The sequence below is a fragment of the Oncorhynchus keta genome, chromosome 22 (genome assembly GCF_023373465.1).
Source record: "Oncorhynchus keta strain PuntledgeMale-10-30-2019 chromosome 22, Oket_V2, whole genome shotgun sequence".
Lineage (NCBI taxonomy): Eukaryota > Metazoa > Chordata > Actinopteri > Salmoniformes > Salmonidae > Oncorhynchus > Oncorhynchus keta.
This window is the reverse complement of record NC_068442.1, coordinates 30,135,297-30,156,709: the sequence shown is the minus strand read 5'-3', so window position 1 is coordinate 30,156,709 and position 21,413 is coordinate 30,135,297. Positions and strand designations below refer to the sequence as shown.

At 43.2% G+C, this 21,413-nt stretch overlaps 1 protein-coding gene across 1 annotated transcript in view; it reads right to left on the bottom strand.

Moving 5' to 3' along the window:
* The window catches only part of LOC118401299 (cadherin-13-like), a 636,121-nt gene that overhangs the window by 17,756 nt on the left and 596,952 nt on the right, over window positions 1–21,413 (bottom strand). The window contains exons 12-13 of the mRNA XM_035798686.2: window positions 7,033–7,263; window positions 2,728–2,946 (exon numbers count right to left, since the gene is read on the bottom strand). Of these exons, the coding sequence (XP_035654579.1) occupies window positions 2,728–2,946; window positions 7,033–7,263 (450 nt within the window). The remainder of the gene's footprint in view (window positions 1–2,727; window positions 2,947–7,032; window positions 7,264–21,413) is intronic.

Below are 21,413 nucleotides of genomic sequence, written 5' to 3'. Positions count from 1 at the left end.
GTAGGGAGAGCAGGCCTAGAGTTACTATATACTCAAAGAGTAGGGAGAGCAGGCCTAGAGTTACTATATACTCACAGAGAAGGTAGAGCAGGCCTAGAGTTACTATATACTCACAGAGTAGGGAGAACAGGCCTAGAGTTACTATATACTCCCAGAGTTGGGAGTGCAGGCCTAGAGTTACTATATACTCACAGAGTAGGGAGAGCAGGCCTAGAGTTACTATATACTCACAGAGTAGGGAAAGCAGGACTAGAGTTGCTATATACTCACAGAGTAGGGAGAGCAGGACTAGTTGCTATATAATCACAGAGTAGGGAGAGCAGGACTAGAGTTGCTATATACTCACAGAGTAGGGAGAACAGGCCTAGAGTTACTATATACTCCCAGATTTGGGAGAGCAGGCCTAGAGTTACTATATACTCACAGAGTAGGGAGTGCAGGCCTAGAGTTACTTATATACTCACAGAGTAGGGAGAGCAGGCCTAGAGTTACTATATACTCACAGAGTAGGGAGAGCAGGCCTAGAGTTACTATATACTCACAGAGAATGTAGAGCAGGCCTAGAGTTACTATATACTCACAGAGTAGGGAGTGCAGGCCTAGAGTTACTTATATACTCACAGAGTAGGGAGAGCAGGCCTAGAGTTACTATATACTCACAGAGTAGGGAGAGCAGGCCTAGTTACTATATACTCACAGAGGTAGGGAGTGCAGGCCTAGAGTTACTTATATACTCACAGAGTAGGGAGAGCAGGCCTAGAGTTACTATATACTCACAGAGTAGGGAGAGCAGGACTATAGTTGCTATATACTCACAGAGTAGGGAGAGCAGGCCTAGAGTTACTATATACTTACAGAGTAGGGAGAGCAGGACTAGAGTTACTATATACTCACAGAGTAGGGAGTGCAGGCCTAGAGTTACTTATATACTCACAGAGTAGGGAGAGCAGGCCTAGAGTTACTATATACTCACAGAGTAGGGAGAGCAGGACTAGAGTTACTATATACTCACAGAGTAGGGAGAGCAGGCCTAGAGTTACTATATACTTACAGAGTAGGGAGAGCAGGCCTAGAGTTACTATATACTCACAGAGTAGGGAGTGCAGGCCTAGAGTTACTTATATACTCACAGAGTAGGGAGAGCAGGCCTAGAGTTACTATATACTCACAGAGTAGGGAGAGCAGGACTATAGTTGCTATATACTCACAGAGTAGGGAGAGCAGGCCTAGAGTTACTATATACTTACAGAGTTGGGAGAGCAGGACTAGTTGCTATATAATCACAGAGTAGGGAGAGCAGGACTAGAGTTGCTATATACTCACAGAGTAGGGAGAACAGGACTAGTTGCTATATAATCACAGAGTAGGGAGAGCAGGACTAGAGTTGCTATATACTCACAGAGTAGGGAGAACAGGCCTAGAGTTACTATATACTCCCAGAGTTGGGAGAGCAGGCCTAGAGTTACTATATACTCACAGAGTAGGGAGTGCAGGCCTAGAGTTACTTACATACTCACAGAGTAGGGAGAACAGGACTATAGTTGCTATATACTCACAGAGTAGGGAGAGCAGGCCTAGAGTTACTATATACTCCCAGAGTTGGGAGAGCAGGCCTAGAGTTACTATATACTCACAGAGTAGGGAGTGCAGGCCTAGAGTTACTTATATACTCACAGAGTAGGGAGAACAGGACTAGTTGCTATATAATCACAGAGTAGGGAGAGCAGGACTAGAGTTGCTATATACTCACAGAGTAGGGAGAACAGGCCTAGAGTTACTATATACTCCCAGAGTTGGGAGAGCAGGCCTAGAGTTACTATATACTCACAGAGTAGGGAGTGCAGGCCTAGAGTTACTATATACTCACAGAGTTGGGAGAGCAGGCCTAGAGTTACTATATACTCACAGAGTAGGGAGTGCAGGCCTAGAGTTACTTATATACTCACAGAGTAGGGAGAGCAGGCCTAGAGTTACTATATACTCAAAGAGTAGGGAGAGCAGGCCTAGAGTTACTATATACTCACAGAGAAGGTAGAGCAGGCCTAGAGTTACTATATACTCACAGAGTAGGGAGAACAGGCCTAGAGTTACTATATACTCCCAGAGTTGGGAGAGCAGGCCTAGAGTTACTATATACTCACAGAGTAGGGAGTGCAGGCCTAGAGTTACTTATATACTCACAGAGTAGGGAGAGCAGGCCTAGAGTTACTATATACTCACAGAGTAGCGAGAGCAGGCCTAGAGTTGCTATATACTCACAGAGAAGGGAGAGCAGGACTAGTTGCTATATAATCACAGAGTAGGGAGAGCAGGACTAGAGTTGCTATATACTCACAGAGTAGGGAGAACAGGCCTAGAGTTACTATATACTCCCAGAGTTGGGAGAGCAGGCCTAGAGTTACTTATATACTCACAGAGAAGGTAGAGCAGGCCTAGAGTTACTTATATACTCACAGAGAAGGTAGAGCAGGACTTGTTGCTATATAATCACAGAGTAGGGAGAGCAGGACTCGAGTTGCTATATACTCACAGAGTAGGGAGAGCAGGCCTAGAGTTACTATATACTCACAGAGTAGGGAGTGCAGGCCTAGAGTTACTTATATACTCACAGAGTAAGGAGAGCAGGCCTAGAGTTACTATATACTCACAGAGTAGGCAGAGCAGGACTAGAGTTGCTATATAATAACAGAGTAGGGAGAGCAGGCCTAGAGTTACTTATATACTCACAGAATAGGGAGAGCAGGACTAGTCCCAGCAGCAACATCAGGTTGGAGCGTAGAGAGCCAGCACCACTGCAGTCCATTCTGTTTTTCTTACAGGTGCACACCTGGACCTTGATCTCGGTGCTGTTGGAGAGCGGAGGCAGGCCCGAGTCTGTCACCACCAGAGGCAGCTGGTAGTTGGCCCTCTTCATATTCTGTAGCAGCATGATCTGAGCATGTGTGTCTGAAACATATACCAGCCAATGAGGTTAACTGACAAGATAATTATGTTTTGATACTTTCATGCTGGATTACATGCCATACTCTACAAACATGAAAATTATACAGGCAAGAGATAAATTAATATAAATGCATAAGCACACACACACTCGGCTTGGGGTCAAATTCCAATGATCTCATAAAAAATGGAAAATATCTATTTCATTATCAGTCAACTGAAAAGTTTAAGCAATTTTTTCCAGACATTTATCCAACTGTACATGTTTATTCAAATCACTTCCTGAATTGAATGTATTCAATTCGAACTGAACCCCCCCAAACACACATACACACACACAAATGGTTGTGCATTAATGGATAAATGACAGACCCCTCTAGCATGCTTATAAGCCTTCTCACACGATATGGGATAAGTCGGAGAATGATGTACCCTGTAATTCCCCACTATACCAATATAAATGCCTGTAGCAGCCTAGTGAGAGTACTGTTCAGTAGATAGCAGCCTAGTGAGTGTAATGTTCTGTAGAAAGCAGCGTAGGGAGTGTACTCTTCTATAGGTAGCAGCCTAGTGAGTGCACTGTTCTCTAGGTAGCAGCCTTGAGACTGTACCATGATGTAGATAGCAGCCTAGTGAGTGTACTGATCTGCAGGTACCAGCAGAGTGAGAATACTCTTCTATGGGTAGCAGCCTAGTGAGTGCACTGTTCTCTAGGTAGCAGCCTAGAGACTGTACCATGATGTAGATAGCAGCCTAGTGAGTGTACTGATCTGCAGGTACCAGCAGAGTGAGAATACTGTTCTGTAGGTAGCAGCCTAGTGAGTGTATACTTCTGTAGATAGCAGCCTTGTGAGTGCATAGGTCTGTAGATAGCAGCTTAGTGAGTGCCAATAGCAGCCTAGGAAGTGTACTGTTCTGTAGGTAGCAGCCTAGGGAGTGTACTGTTCTGTAGGTAGCAGCCTAGGGAGTGTACTGTTCTGTAGGAAGCAGCCTTAGTGAGTGTACTGTTCTGTAGGTAGCAGCCTAGTGAGTGTACTGTTCTGTAGGTAGCAGATTAGTGAGTGTACTGTTCTGTAGGTAGCAGCATAGTGAGTGTACTGTTCTGTAGGTAGCAGATTAGTGAGTGTACTGTTCTGTAGGTAGCAGCCTAGTGAGTGTACTGTTCTGTAGGTAGCAGATTAGTGAGTGTACTGTTCTGTAGGTAGCAGATTAGTGAGTGTACTGTTCTGTAGGTAGCAGCCTAGTGAGTGTACTGTTCTGTAGGTAGCAGATTAGTGAGTGTACTGTTCTGTAGGTAGCAGCCTAGTGACTGTACAGTTCTGTAGATAGCAGCCAAGTGAGTGTTATATTCTTTAGATAGCAGCCTAGGGAGTGTACTGTTCTGTAGATAACAGCAAAGTGAGTGTACCATTCTATAGATAGCAGCCTAGGGAGTGTACTGATCTGTAGGTAGCATTCTAGAGAGTGTACTGTTCTGCAGGTAGCAGTCTATAAAGTGTTTAGTACCTGCAGATAGCAGCCTAGTGTGTGCCAAAAATAGACTAGGGAGTGTACTGTTCTGAAGGGAGCAGGCTAGTTAGTGTAATGTTCTGCAGATAGCAGCCTAGTGAGTGTACTGTTATGTAGATAGCAGCCTAGTGAGTGTACTGTTCTGTAGGTAGCAGCATAGTGAGTGTACTGTTCTGTAGGTAGCAGAATCGTGAGTGTACCGTTATGTATATAGCAGCCAAGTGAGTGTATTGATCTACAGGTAGCAGCAGAGTGAGTGTACTGTTCTGTAGATAGCAGCCAAGTGAGTGTACTGTTCTGTAGGTATCAGCCTAGTGAGTGTATTGATCTGCAGGTAGCAGCAGAGTGAGTGTACTGTTCTGTAGGTAGCAGCCTTGTGAGTGTACTGTTCTGTAGTTAGCAGCCTAGTGAGTGTATTGATCTGCAGGTAGCAGCAGAGTGAGTGTACTGTTCTGTAGGTAGCAGCCTTGTGAGTGTACTGTTCTGCAGATAGCAGCCTAGTGAGTGTACTGTTCTGTAGGTAGCAGCCTAGTGAGTGTATTGATCTGCAGGTAGCAGCAGAGGGAGTGTACTGTTCTGTAGATAGCAGCCTAGTGAGTGTACTGTTCTGTAGGTAGCAGCCTAGTGAGTGTTATATTCTATAGATAGCAGCCTAGGGAGTGTACTGTTCTGTAGATAGCAGCAAAGTGAGTGTACCATTCTATAGATAGCAGCCTAGGGAGTGTACTGATCTGTAGGTAGCATTCTAGAGAGTGTACTGTTCTGCAGGTAGCAGTCTATAAAGTGTTTAGTACCTACAGATAGCAGCCTAGTGTGTGCTAAAAATAGACTAGGGAGTGTACTGTTCTGAAGGGAGCAGCCTAGTGAGTGTATAGTTCTGTAGATAGCAGCTTAGTGAGTGTATAGTTCTGTAGAAAGCAGCTTAGTGAGTGTATAGTTCTGTAGATAGCAGCTTAGTGAGTGTATAGTTCTGTAGAAAGCAGCTTAGTGAGTGTATAGTTCTGTAGATAGCAGCTTAGTGAGTGTATAGTTCTGTAGAAAGCAGCTTAGTGAGTGTATAGTTCTGTAGATAGCAGCTTAGTGAGTGTATAGTTCTGTAGAAAGCAGCTTAGTGAGTGTATAGTTCTGTAGATAGCAGCTTAGTGAGTGTACTGTTCTGTAGGTAGCAGCCTAGTGAGTGTTATATTCTATAGATAGCAGCCTAGTGAGTGTATAGTTCTGTAGATAGCAGCTTAGTGAGTGTATAGTTCTGTAGAAAGCAGCGTCGGGAGTGTACTCTTCTATAGGTAGCAGCCTAGTGAATGTACTGTTCTGTAGGTAGCAGCCAAGGGAGAGTACTGTTCTGTTGTAGACAGCAGATTAGTGAGTGTACAGTTCTGTAGATAGCAGCCTAGTTAGTGTAATGTTCCGTAGATAGCAGCCTAGGGAGTGTACTGTTCTGCAGGTAGCAGTCTAGTGAGTGTACTGTTCTGTGGGTAGCAGCCTAGGGAGTGTACTGTTCTGTGGGTAGCGGCCTAGTGAGTGTACTGTTCTGTAGGTAGCAGAGTATGAAGTGTACTGTTCTGTAGATAGCAGCCTAGTTAGTGTAATATTCTGTAGATAGCAGCCTAGTGAGTGTACTGCTCTGTAGGTAACAGCCTAGTGAGTGTACTGTTCTGTAGATAGCAACCTAGTGAGTGTCTGGTTTGGTAGATCGCAGCCGAGTAAGTGTTATATTTTATAGATAGCAGCCTAGTGATTGTACTGTTCTGTAGATAGCAGCCTAGTGAGTGTACTGTTCTGTGGGTAGCAGCCTTGTGAGTGTACTGTTCTGTGGGTAGCAGCCTTGTGAGTGTACTGTTCTGTACGTAGCAGCCTAGTGAGTGAACTGTTCTGCATTAAGCAGCCTAGTTAGTGTACTGTTCTGTAGGTAGCAGCCAAGGGAGAGTACTGTTCTCTAGGTAGCAGCCTAGAGACTGTACCATGATGTAGATAGCAGCCTAGTGAGTGTACTGATCTGCAGGTACCAGCAGAGTGAGAATACTGTTCTGTAGGTAGCAGCCTAGTGAGTGTATACTTCTGTAGATAGCAGCCTTGTGAGTGCATAGGTCTGTAGATAGCAGCTTAGTGAGTGCCAATAGCAGCCTAGGAAGTGTACTGTTCTGTAGGTAGCAGCCTAGGGAGTGTACTGTTCTGTAGGTAGCAGCCTAGGGAGTGTACTGTTCTGTAGGAAGCAGCCTTAGTGAGTGTACTGTTCTGTAGGTAGCAGCCTAGTGAGTGTACTGTTCTGTAGGTAGCAGATTAGTGAGTGTACTGTTCTGTAGGTAGCAGCCTAGTGAGTGTACTGTTCTGTAGGTAGCAGATTAGTGAGTGTACTGTTCTGTAGGTAGCAGCCTTGGGATTGTACTCTTCTGTATTAAGCAGCCTAGTGAGTGTACTATTCAGTAGTTAGCAGCCTGGGGAGTGTACTCTTCTGTAGATAGCAGCCTTGTGAGTGTACTTTTCTGTAGATAGCAGCCTAGTTAGTGTACTGTTCTGTAGGTAGCAGCCTAGGGAGTGTAATGTTCTGTAGATAGCAGCCTAACTGTAACTGTCTGAACTCACTGTTGACCCTGGTGACCTTCCACGTGTTCTCCAGCCCTGGCTGCTTCCCCAGCTCGATCTTAAAGGGCCCAGTGTTGGGGTGGATGTCCCTGTCCCGTCCCCCCACTATCACCACACTGTCCCTGGCGTCTTCACACACCCGTACCACAGATGGGTGAACATAGGGAGCATTGTCATTGTAGTCCTCCAGGTGGATGACCAGAGTGCCAGTACCAGTGGCTGGTGGGCTACCTGTGAGAAGGACACAATTTACACATGTTAGTAAAACATCAACAACACAGCTATCTCTGTTACAAACACACAGCACTGTTCTGAAAGCCTAGTGTACTGTAACTCTAAACATTTCTCTGGTGTTTTGGGACATTTTTATTTCAGGTTTGCCAAGTCTATCCCCCTGCAACTATTTCCAAGTATCAGTTTCTTTCCACTTGAATCCAGTCAGGCGGTTCCAACTTCCTCAGATACTAGCTCTGTGGTTCCCTTATCTCTTTCCTTTGACTCTGAGCTTCATTTAACTTGATAAAGAACTGTACAAAACAAACTGTGTGTCATTTCCAGACCAAAGGAACATGAATCACTTGGATCATGGTTAAACGATAATAGGCTCCCGAGTGGGGCAGCAGTCTAAGGCACTGGATCACAGCGCTAGAGGTGTCACTACAGACCCTGGTTCGATCCCATCACTACCGGCCGTGATCGGAAGTCCCATAGGGCGGCGCACAATTGGCCCAGCGTCGTCTGGGTTAGGGGAGGGTTTGGCCGACATTGTAAATAAGAATTTGTTCTTAACTGACTTTCCTAGTTAAATAAATGGGGGAAAAAGTGGTTGAGAGAGACCTGGCTTGGCAGCGAGAGCAGGACTTTGTTGTTTAGATGAGATTACTCTTAATTGAATGATGCAGAGAGATGGCACTGTAGCATCAGAAATTATGTGTTGTATGAGTTTGTCCAAGTCCCAAATGACACCCTATTCCTCTAATCTCTAAAAAACAGAAGGTTAATTTCCAAAATGGTACCCTATTCCCTAGTGCACAACTTTTGGCCAAAAGTAGTACACTAGGGAATAGGGTACCATTTGGGACACAGGCTTTCTGTTGCATTGAGTTTAGAGGTGATTTGAAAAGTGGCTGCATGCAAAACAACTCTGGAAGTCACTGGCAATTACCCACACATGACAAGATCAAAATTAGAGAATCATCTTACTGCTATCAGCTTTCCAGGTACATGGAAAAGTTTGAGTGAATAGGAGGCGATCATGTCAAGATGTGTGTGTCATAAATGTCAAACTGTTCAAATGAGAGCCTATTTCATTTTTATGGCCGTGTTATTGGTTAGGTGGTGCTTTGAGCGGCATTGGCTGGAGAAAGACTAAACAGAGACAGGATAAACCTTTCGAAGCACTGTAAACCCCACCAAGAATTATACCTAAAGTTTTTACTATAAAAATCCCAGCAGATATAGGCTTATCTAGACGGGAGATAAAGTTCTCAGACACACTGACCCGTAGGGCAGAGTGGGGTTAGGTGAGATAAAGGGTTAGTTGAACCAACCATTGCTTCTTGGAAACATACACAAGCAAAATAGCTGCGAGCAGCAATGAAAAGGGTTCACAGGATGACAGAAAGGACACAAGATCAGTTGGATAACAAAGCATTTTCATGTTTATCTCTCAATACCATGATGATGATGCAAGTGAAGTTTAGTCTAATACCATAGTTTATGAATATTTATAAATATACACGACATGACCAAAAGTATGTGGACACCTACTCGTCGAACATTTAATTCCAGAATCATGGGCATTAATATGGAGTTGATCCCCCCTTTGCTGCTATAACAGCCTACACTCTTCTGGGAAGGCTTCCACTAGATGTTGGAACATTGCTGCGGGAACTCGCTTCCATTCATCCACAAGAGGCCTGGCTCGAAGTCGGCTTTCCAATTCATCCCAAAGGTGTTCGATGGAGTTGAGGTCAGGACTCTGTGCAGGCCAGTCAAGGTCTTCCACACCGATCTCAACAAAATATTTCTGTATGGACCTCACTTTGTGCATGGGGGCATTGTCATGCTGAAACAGGAAAGGGCCTTCCCCAAACTGTTGCCACAAAGTTGGAAGCATTGTCTAGTGTCCTTGTATGCTGTAGCGTTACAATTGCCCTTCACTGGATCTAAGGGGCCAAGCCCGAACAATGAAAAACAGCCCCAGACCATAATTCCTCCACCAAACTTTACAGTTGGCACTACGCATTCGGGCAGGTAGTGTTAACCTGGGTGGTGTGCGGCTGCTCAGCCATGGAAACCCATTTCATGATGCTCCCGACAAACACTTACTGTGCTGACGTTGCTTCCAGAGGCAGTTTGGAACTCTGGAGTGAGTGTTCAACCAAGGACAGAGGATTTTTACGCGCTACCCTCGTCAGCACTCAGTGGTCTCAACGGTCTCATTCTGTGAGCTTCTGTGGCCTACGGCTTAGTGGCTGAGCCATTGTTGCTCCTAGATTTTTCCATTTCACAATAACGGCACTTACAGTTGACCGGGGTAGCTCTAGTAGGGCAGAATTGTGATGAACTGACTTGTTGGAAAAGTAGCATCCTATGACGGTGCCATGTTGAAAGTCACTGAGCGCTTCAGTAGGGCCATTCTACTGTCAGTGTTTGTCTTTGGAGATTGCATGACTGTGTGTTACATTTTATACACCTGTCAGCTATAGGTGTGGCTGAAATAGCTGAATCCACTAATTTGAAGGGGTGTCAAAATACTTTTGTAGTGTATATATGCTGACTGCGCAAGAGGCAGGACTTCCTGTTTCTAATTTCCCCTGATAAAATATCCACTTTTTACTATGATTGCCTTGCCTGGTTCACTTCTCTGATAGAGTTCAGTGTGTCAAATCGGAGGGTCTGCTGTCCAGACTTCTGGCAGTCTCTATGGGGGTGCCACAGGGTTCAATTCTTGGACCGACTCTCTTCTCTGTATACATCAATGATGTCGCTCTTGCTGCTGGTGAGTCTCTGCTCCACCTCTACGCAGACGACACCATTCTGTATACTTCTGGTCCTTCTTTGGACACTGTGTTAACAACCCTCCAGGCAAGCTTCAATGCCATACAACTCTCCTTCCATGGCCTCCAATTGCTCTTAAATACAAGTAAAACTAAATGCATGCTCTTCAACCGATCGTCGCCTGCACCTGCCCACCTGTCCAACATCACTACTCTGGACGGCTCTGACTGGAATACGTGTACAACCACAAATACCTAGGTGTCTGGTTAGACTGTAAACTCTCCTTCCAGACCCAAACATCTCCAATCCAAAGTTAAATCTAGAATTGGCAAAGCGTCCTTCACTCATGCTGCCAAACATACCCTTGTAACACTGACCATCCTACCAATCCTCGACTTTGGCGATGTAATTTACAAAATAGCCTCCAATACCCTACTCAACAAATTGGATGCAGTCTATCACAGTGCAATCCGTTTTGTCACCAAAGCCCCATATACTACTCACCATTGCGACCTGTATGCTCTCGTTGGCTGGCCCTCGCTTCATACTCGTCGCCAAACCCATTGGCTCCATGTCATCTACAAGACCCTGCTAGGTAAAGTCCCCCCTTATCTCAGCTCACTGGTCACCAAGGCATCTCCCACCTGTATCACATGCTCCAGCAGGTATATCTCTCTAGTCACCCCCAAAACCAATTCTTTGTTTGGCCGCCTCTCCTTCCAGTTCTCTGCTGCCAATGACTGGAACGAACTACAAAAATCTCTGAAACTGTAAACATTTATCTCCCTCACTAGCTTTAAGCACCAACTGTCAGAGCAGCTCACAGATTACTGCACCTGTACATAGCCCACCTATAATTTAGCCCAAACAACTACCTCTTTCCCTACTGTATTTATTTTATTTATTTATTTATTTTGCTCCTTTGCACCCCATTATTTTTTTTCTACTTTGCACATTCTTCTACTGCAAATCTACCATTCCAGTGTTTTACTTGCTATATTGTATTTACTTTTGCCTTTACCTCCTTTATCTCACCTCATTTGCTCACATCGTATATAGACTTGTTTATACTGTATTATTGACTGTATGTTTGTTTTACTCCATGTGTAACTCTGTGTTGTTGTATGTGTCGAACTGCTTTGCTTTATCTTGGCCAGGTCGCAATTGTAAATGAGAACTTGTTCTCAACTTGCCTACCTGGTTAAATAAAGGTGAAATTTAAAAAATTGTAAAAAGATGTTCAGACCACATAATAGGGCAACAATATGTGATTACAGAGATATAATAATCACAATATTTCTCATTGTTTGTCTGCTTAATTAAAATCTAACATGTATTTGCATGAGACAAAAATTGTCTCCTGTGCTGCCACTGGTGCCAATTACATCTATAGCGCCACCAACTGGTGGTTTAGGATGAGATGAGACACAATCAGACACAACAGCTGTTCAATCTGAACTAAAGAAACAGATGAACAAAAATGGGGAAATAATAAAATATATTGCGATCTCAATGGGAAATACTTATTCTTTCTCACTGTTAATGTGTTTATAGAAGGGTAAGGTCAAATTGTCACTTCTTCTGTCTGCATCCTCAGACTGTTCGTCATCGAAAAGATTTTGGGTGAGGTTCAACTAACAGGGTTTAGGACCTCCGAGATTTAAGTTTCAGTATCAAAACCTGTATGTTGCTGTAGCAACCTCTTAAGTTTGATCGAAAGAGTGCAATTAGAAGCTGGAGTTTTGATGAAGATTGAGATTGTTTGGGACAAGGCCCTGTAATTTATTTTAACACAACACTTAAAGAGACTATCAGCGAAGACAGATGTCACAGCAAACATGTAGATAATGGTCATTTATAGTGAGACAAGCAGACACTGTGCTTGGCTAGAGTTTAATGAAGCCAATTGTTTTCTGTTGGCTTCCAAAATGAATATTCCTTCACCTAATCACTCACTGTCTCCCTCCTTCCTTCTCATCATCATCATATCCACAGAATTAACCTGTCTCAGCAACAAACAAAACAAATGTCCTCTACTACACTCTGCATTGTCACAGAGATTAAATTAAACTAATATGTGTGTTGAGACATTAAATCATTATCCATTGTATGTTTGCATTCATAGGCAATTTGGTCAGTGTTCAAAATTACATTAAACAAATATTACAGAGTAACAATATATTTCCCTTCCCCTCCATATAGGCTACACAATATTGTTGGCAGTATAAATTCACACAGTTTAAATTAATCTTTGTAACCATTGACATTGCGTGTTTAGAGAGAGAGCAGGCTTATTATGAATAATCCATTCTGGTATGCGTCAGGCTGCATGTCAAGATCCCTCCTCAGGTCCAATGAGTGAACCCAGTCAGTTCAGTTATCTGGTCTACTGTCAGAGCCCTGTCTGTGGGCCAATGGCCTTGCAGCTCTGCTATTCTCCTGTAGCAGCCCAGAGATGAGAGGTGGATCGGGAGACGTGGACTGATTGACTTGTCGGGCTGGCAGGCTGGGAGGCTGCAGGCTGTGAGGAGAGACGCTCCCTTCTTCCTTCTCTTTCCCAGACGCTGTCTGGAGGCCAACACACTTTCCTGTTTTCTCTCTCTCTGCTCTCTGGGAAGGAAATGAGGGACAGGTTTGTGTTGTGACCGGCAGCAGTTTGAAATGGAGCGAGCAGAGCTTCTCCCTGGCACACAGCTTGATGGGCAAAATCTATTTCTGCTCCTCTTTTCATCTGGGGAACAGGCTTTGTAGAGCAGTACAGCAAAACGACATCACATGGGCTACAATGAAATAGAAGAATTGGTCAGTCAAATGCTCTTTATTTCTTGTAAGAGAAGGTTACTGCTGTGGAATATTTATTAAGAGAAAAATATGTTGTTTTTTTAGAGAAAAGGCTGTCCTCTTTATAATCTCTCCAAACACATAGGCTTTCTCTAGATGAAAGGGCCTACTCACATTCCACTAAGAGCTGAGAATGTGGCCATTTAAAACTCGTAGAATACTTACCAGCAACAGGGAGGGAGAATACCAGCAACAGGGAGGGAGGATGCTCTTGGCTGGAAATGCTTATTATTGTTATTATCATTGTGTTTATTTCCTCAGCTACAAAAGCAGCTGATGGATATTATTCATCCTAATCAGACAGTTTTTTTTACATGGATGATACATTCAAGATAATATAAGACAAGTATTGGAAACAATAGAACACTACGAAAAATCTGGGAAACCAGGCCTGGTGTTCATAGACTTTAAAAAGGCCTTTGATAAAGTACGAATGGACTGGACTGGAATTTATATATGAATGGTTGGACTATTTTAACTTTGGAGAATCTCACACATTGGGTTAAAGGTATGTATAATTGTCACATTTCCTTTGTTTTGTCTTTATTTAGTATGGTCAGGGCGTGAGTTGGGGTGGGCAGTCTATGTTTGTTTCTATGTTTGGTTTCTGCTTCTGCATAGTATGGTTCTCAATCAGAGACAGGTGTCGTTAGTTGTCTCTGATTGAGAATCATACTTTGGTAGCCTGGATTTCACTGTTGGTTTATGGGTGTTTGTTTCCGTGTGTGTGTTTGTCGCCACACGGTACTGTTTCGGTTGTTGTAGATTTCACGTTATCGTTTCTTGTTTTTGTTTGAGTGTTCATTTGTCTGTATTAAAAACATTATGGACACTTACCACGCTGCATCTTGGTCCGATCCTTACTCCTCTTCAGACGAAGAGGAGATCTGCCGTTATAGAAACACCCACCACAAAAGGACCAAGCGGCATGGTAACGGGCAGCAGCAGCGAACACAAGACTCCTGTTCTTGGGAGGAGATTATAGACGGTAAAGGACCCTGGGCACAGCCAGGGGAATATCGCCGTCCCAAGGCAAGGCTGGAGGCAGCGAAGGCAGAGAGGCGCTGGTATGAGGAGGCAGCACGGCAGGGCGGCTGGAAGCCCGAGAGGCAGCCCCAAAAATGTATTGGGCGGGGGCACACGGGGAGTGTGGCGAAGCCAGGTAGGAGACCTGTGCCAACTTCCCGTGCTTACCGGAGAGCGAGAGGGACCGGTTAGGCACCGTGTTATGTGGTGGAGCACACAGTTTCCCCAGTGCGGGTGCATAGCCCGGTGCAGTACATTCCAGCTCCTCGTATCGGCCGGGCTAGAGTGGGCATCGAGCCAGGTGCCATGAAGCCGGCTCTATGCATCTGGTCTCCAGTGCATCTTCCACCTCGCCGCACTAGCCTGGTTACCGGGAGCATTCAACCAAGTAAGGTTGGGCAGGCTCGGTGCTGAAGAGCTCCAGTGCGCCTGCGCGCTCACGTTATCGTTTAATGTTATTGTTCGAGTGTTCATTTGTCTGTATTAAAAACATTATGGACAACTTACCACGCTGCATCTTGGTCCCATCCTTACTCCTCTTCAGACGAAGAGCTGCTGTTACAATAATAACCCCAGGTGTAAAATAGTAAATAATGGCTACTTCTCAGAAAGTATTCAACTGTCAAGAGGAGTAAAACAAGGCTGTCTTTTATCAGCATATTTATTTATGATTGCTATCAAAATATTAGCTATTAAAATCAGATCCAACAATAATATTAAGGGGATATAAATCCAGGGATTAAAAACAAAGGTGTCATTGTACGCTGACAGTTAATGTTTTCTTTTAAATCCGCAATTTGGATCCCTGCACAGCCTCAAAGAGGATCTAGATAATAGTTCTAACCTCTCTGCATTAAAACCAAATTAAGTGCACCATATTATGAGTTGGATCTAAAAAAAAAAATACTACTTTTACATTACCGTGTAGTTTACCCCAAAAAAATGTCCGACGGTGAAGTGGATATACTCGGTATTAATATCCTGAAAACAAATGTATTATCTCACGACAATACATTTTAAAATAAAGTTAGAAAAATTAGATAAGATTTTGCTACCATGGAAAGGACAATACCTGTGTATTTGTTGAAAATTCACCCTGATCAACTCATATTCCAGCTGACCTATTTACATGTGTTCCTGCCTACACATAACGACTTGTTTTTCAATTATATGAGTAGAACATACTCTGATTTATTTGAAACGGGAATCCGGAAAAATGTCTTGAAATGCTTCTTATAAAGCCACAACTTCGTTGCCCGGGCGGTGTGTTTGGTATCATTGTCATGGTGAAAGACCCAGCCATGTTTCATCTTCAATGCCCTTGCTGATGGAAGGAGGTTTTCACTCAAAATCTCACGATACATGGCCCCATTCATTCTTTCCTTTACACGGATCAGTCGTCCTGGTCCCTTTGCAGAAAAACAGCCCCAAAGCATGATGTTTCCACCCCCATGCTTCACAGTAGGTATGGTGTTCTTTGGATGCAACTCAGCATTCTTTGTCCTCCAAACACGACGAGTTGAGCTTTTACCAAAAAGTTATATTTTGGTTTCATCTGACCATATGACATAATCCCAATCTTCTTCTGGATCATCCAAATTCTCTCTAGCAAACTTCAGACGGGCATGGACATGTTCTGGCTTAAGCAGGGGGACAGTCTGGCACTGGAGGATTTGAGTCCCTGGCAGCGTAGTGTGTTACTGATGGTAGGCTTTGTTACTTTGGTCCCAGCTCTCTGCAGGTCAATCACTAGGTCCCCCGTGTGGTTCTGGGATTTTTGCTCACCTTTCTTGTGATCATTTTGACTCCACAGGGTGAGATCTTGCGTGGAGCCCCAGATCGAGGGAGATTATCAGTGGTCTTGTATGTCTTCCATTTCCTAATAATTGCTCCCACAGTTGATTTCTTCAAACCAAGCTGCTTACCTATTGCAGATTCAGTCTTCCCAGCCTGGTGCAGGTCTACAATTTTGTTTCTGGTGTCCTTTGACAGCTCTTTGGTCTTGGCCAAAGTGGAGTTTGGAGTGTGACTGTTTGAGGTTGTGGACAAGTGTCTTTTATACTGATAACAAGTTCAAACAGGTGCCATTAATACAGGTAATGAGTGGAGGACAGAGGAGCCTCTTAAAGAATAATTTACAGGTCTGTGAGAGCCAGAAATCTTGCTTGTTTGTAGGTGACCAAATACTCATTTTCCACCATAATTTGCAAATAAATTCATAAAAAGTCCTACAATGTGATTTTCTGGATTTTTTTTCTAAATTTGTCTGTCATAGTTGAAGTGTACCTATGATGAAAATTTCAGGCATCTCTCATCTTTTTAAGTTGGAGAACTTGCACAATTGGTGGCTGACTAAATAATTTTTAGCCCCACTGTATGTGAGAAATAGGACTGGTGGTTGCAGAGGCGTGCTGGTCTCCCTACCTCCCAGTTCCCCAAGACATCCAACTAGAACCAGAACAAATAGAAGGCCAAACTATCCCTCTCAGCACTGCCAGGACTGCGCAAAAATGCAAATGCTTTCCGTTTGAGTTATATTAGGTTTTATTTTCATCAACAGTCAGGAAATGTCAAGTGAGGGAAGTCCTCCTCTTCATCATCACAGACAGCATCAATGTCCACTGAGCAGGATGACGAACACAAAGCAATACGTTCTAGCAGAGATGGCATCTCTCCAACAGAACCACTTCTGGCATCAATCCTTATCTAGTTCACTGAGTAACACGTTCCTATGTCACACATGCAGTTAACATAAATATATGTAAATGTCTGCTCTATAAAAAATTACAACGAACTGATTGCAGCATTACCACAAAAATGAAATAGTCAAGTAGCCAAGTGGAAGGGGGAGAACGTAAGGAACTTGTCTATCGGCCCTGCATTAAAGACCAAATTTCACTAAAGAAAATTGTGATGAGTAAAAAAGTATACCAGTTTCATTGCAGGTCCAAAACAGTGACAGCTGCACCATACAGGTTGCAAAATAGTTGGGAGGAGATATTCGATGTACTAATTCCATGGCACATGGTTTATGAACTGATACACAAAACGACGCCTAATTCAAAACTGAGTTTTTCTCAATTAAAATTATTATACAACATTCTTGCAAGCAATATAATGTTATATACACTGTATATGGGGGATACAACCATACCAGCACTACAAGTTTTACTGAAAAGTGATCATTAGATCACTAGTTTTCGTATTAACCATACTGTGTATTCGGAAAATATTCTGTCCCCTTGATTTTTTCCAGATTTTGTTACGTTATAGCCTTATTCTAAAATAGATTAAATTGTTGTTTTTATTCTCATCAATCTACACACAATACCCCATAATGACAAAGCAAAAAGTATTTTCTGAAATATTACATTTACATTAGTATTCAGAAACTTTACTCAATATTTTGTTGAAGCACCCTTGGCAGTGATTACAGCATCTAGTCTTCTTGGGTATGACGCTAAAAGCTTGGCACACCTATATTTGTCGAGTTTCTCCCATTCTTCTCTGCAGATCCTCTCAAGCTCTGTCCGGTTGGATGGAGAACATCGCTCCAGAGCTATTTTCAGGTCTCTCTAGAGATGTTCAATCGGGTTCAAGTTTGGGTTCTGGCTGGGCCACACAAGGACATTCAGAGACTTGTCCCGAAGCCACTCCTGTCTTGGTTGTGTGGTTACGGTCGTTGTCCTGTTGGAGTTCAAACTTGATTTCATCAGACCAGTTGCTTCTGTCTGGCCACTCTACCATAAAGCCCTGATCGGTGGAGTGCTGGAGAGATATTTATCCTTCTGGAAGGTTCTCCCATCTCCACAGAGGAACGCTGGAGCTCTGTCAGAGTGGCCATTGGGTTCTTGGTCATCTCCCTGACCAAGGCCCTTCTCCTCCAATTGCTCAGTTTGGCCACGCGGCCAGCTCCAGGAAGAGTCTTGGTGGTTCATTTAAGAACGATGGCCACTGTGTTCTTGGGGACCTTCAATGATACTGGACTTCCTGACTGGCCGCCCCCAGGTGGTGAGGGTAGGTAGCAACACATCTGCCACGCTGATCCTCAACACAGGGGCCCCTCAGGGGTGCGTGCTCAGTCCCCTCCTGTACTCCCTGTTCACTCATGACTGCATGACTGCATGGCCAGGCATGACTCCAACACCGTCAATAAGTTTGCAGACGACACAACAGTGGTAGGCAACAATGACAAGACAGCCTATAGGGAGCAGCTCAGAGACCTGGCCGGGTGGTGCCAGAATAACAACATATCCTTCAACGTAATCAAGAGAAAGGAGATGATTGTGGACTACAGGAAAAGGATGGGGCTGTAGTGGAGCAGGGTGAGAGCTTCAAGTCAGACAGTAGGGAAGAGGGCACAACAGAACCTATTCCCCCTCAGGAGACTGAAAATATTTGGCATGGATCCTTAGATCCTCAAAAAGTTCTACAGCTGCAACATCGAGAGCATCTTGATTTGTTGCATCACTGCCTGGTACGGCAACTGCTCGGCCTCTAACCACAAGGAACTACAGAGGGTAGTGCGTACGACCCATTACATCACTGGGGCTAAGCTGCCTGCCATCCAGGACCTCTACACAAGGCGGTGTCAGAGGAAGGTCCTAAAAATTATCAAAGACCCCAGCCACCCTTCTTTTACGCTGCTGCTACTCTCTATTTATCATCTATGCATTGTCACTTTAACTATACATGCATGTGCATATTACTTCAATTAGCCCGACTAACCAGTGCCCCTGCACATTGGCTACCCGGACTAATTGCATTGTGTCCCGCCATCACAGCACAGTGGAAAATATATTGCAGCTAAAAATCAAAACTGGATGGTCTTGGAAGGTGTTGAGGGTAGCTGAAGGCTGGGACTAAAAATATACAAAAGATAACTAATGTAAAATATGCTGTCCGTGAAATGTATGTAGGATATACAATATAAACTGGAAGTGGAAGCCTACGTATCGTTGTCCATTAGTTCACTCCAATTAGGGGAGGTATGCTAGGGAAAGGGTAAAATAATAAAGAAGGAAACTATATGTGACTCGTTTTAGGACACTAGACATATGTCACGTGTCACTACTTCACAGGAGCGCCATTTTAACGTAAACTTTAAAAAAAAATCAAAATGTGTTATTTTTGGCAGAAATGCCGTCTGGAGCATGTGAATTAATAACAAACATGTATGCCATTTGTAAATACAAATAAAATTGTTAAATTACGAGCCTTGTTGGTTTAGCCATGGAAAAAGTCAGCAACCTTCCCTATAGCCATGATTGGCTGAGATAATGAGTGGGCTGGACATGCCGAGAGATGAGTTTGGATGGGTGTGCAATGTAGCTATCATTCAACCTGGTTGGTTAGCTACCTGCAGATTCATGCAGGGTAGTAAGTTATTGGGATTGTGGTTCATTGTTTAGCTAGCTAGCTCCATGTCTAAACAAAAGACTATGCAAGTAACTATTTCAATAAAATGTTTATGATGTCACACCGACAACTGTTGATAGACGTAGCTGGTAAATTCTCTCTGTCAATCTACTCCAATTTCAGAGCACTCTCGTCTGAGTGTGCCAGAACACAAAATAACAGATGAATTTACAAACACTCAACTCAACACCTGTTGAATATGGCCGGTGTCAGTAAATGTTGGCCAAAAAGCATAATTAAATTGTTGCCAGCAGCACAGTTGCAGTCACCAACAATCTGGATAACATAAAATAGCCTAACCAACTTTGCTAGGGCGAGTAAAATGGTCAAAGTGAGCTGTTCTCTCATTTATGTCTGGATGTAGCTGGCAAACTAGACAACTTTAGCCAGTTAGCTTTGGTGCTTGACTGCTGTTGTTAGGTCAGAATGCTAGGATCAATCCTACTTTTTTCGGCAAGAGCGTCTAGTGTGCGCTCTGAACGCTCCGAGAGTGAAATGCTCTGAATTTACAAACGGCCAATCTGATAACGCTCTGAGTCTACGAACGCCCAGAGCACACTCCAAATTAAATTTACGAACACACCAGTAGTATAAGCCAGCCTTCAGTCTTTAACGCTTTGGTTGTTTACTACATAGCCTCACATGTGAATCCTTAGAGAGATGGGTGGGGCTAAATCTTAAAAGGGTGTGAGTGATGCTGAATGGGTGTAGACAAAGAGCTTTCCAGTAGGTCCATTTTCTCAAAAGTGTGGTTACAAGTTATTTAATACATGTTCAAAACATAATTACTTTCCAATTGTTCCTAAGCTGTAGTGTCTGATAAACCATTTTCAAGCTCTGAGTCTCTACTTTTATCCAATGTAAAAAACACCATTTCAAATTTTGCTACATAAGACCGAATCGAGTCGGTCGGTCACATGTTTAATTAGTTTACTCCAATTAGGAGAGGGGTGGAAGGATTAGGGGAAAATAATAAAGAAGGAAAATAAACTGACCGAAAATATAAAGGCAACATGTGAAGTGTTGGTCCCATGTTTCATGAGATGAAATAAAAGATTCCAAGAAATGTTCCATACGCAAAAAAAACAACATTTATCTCAAATTTGATCTATTTATCTCAAATTTGATCTATTTTATCTTTATTTATCTCAAACTTTACATCCCTGTTAGTGAACATTTCTCCTTTGCCAAGATAATCCGTCCACCTGACAGGTGTGGCATATCAAGAAGCTAATTAAACAGCATGATCAATACAAAGGTGCACCTTGTGCGGGGGACAATAAAAGGCCACTCTAAAATGTGCAGTTTGATCACACAAAACAATGCAACAGATGTCTCAAGTTGAGGGAACGTGCAATTGGCATGCTGATAGCAGGAATGTCCACCAGAGCTGTTGCCAGAGGATTGAATGTTAAGTTCTCTACCATAAGCCGCCTCCATTGTCGTTTTAGAGAATTTTGCAGTACATCAAACCGGCCTCACAACTTAGACCAGGTGTAAGGTGTCATGTGGGCTAGCAGTTTGCTGATGTCAATGTTGTGAAATGACTGCCCCATGGTGGCGGTGGGGTTATAGTATTGGCAGGCAGAAGCTATGGAGAAAGACCACAATTGCATTTTATTGATGGCAGTTTCAATGCACAGACATACCGTGATGAGATCCTGAGGCTCAAAAGATGGATATCTGTATTCCGAGTCAGGGCCTAATGAATTCATTTTAATTGACAAATTTACTCATATAAACGGTATCTGTGTAAAATCTTAGAAATTGTTTAATTTTGCATTAATATTTTTGTTCAGTATATATAAAATAAATATATATATTTAAAATAAAATATACAGTGCCAGTCAAACGTTTGGATACACCTACTCATTCAAGGGTTTTTCTTTATTTTTTACTATTTTCTACATTGTAGAATAATAGTGAAGACATCAAAACTATGAAATAACACATATGGAATCCTGTAGTAATGAAAAAGTGTTAAACAAATCAAAATACATTTTAGATTCTTCAAAGTAGCCACCCTTTACCTTGATGACAGCATTACACACTCTTGGCACTCTCAACCAGCTTCATATGGAATGCTTTTCCAA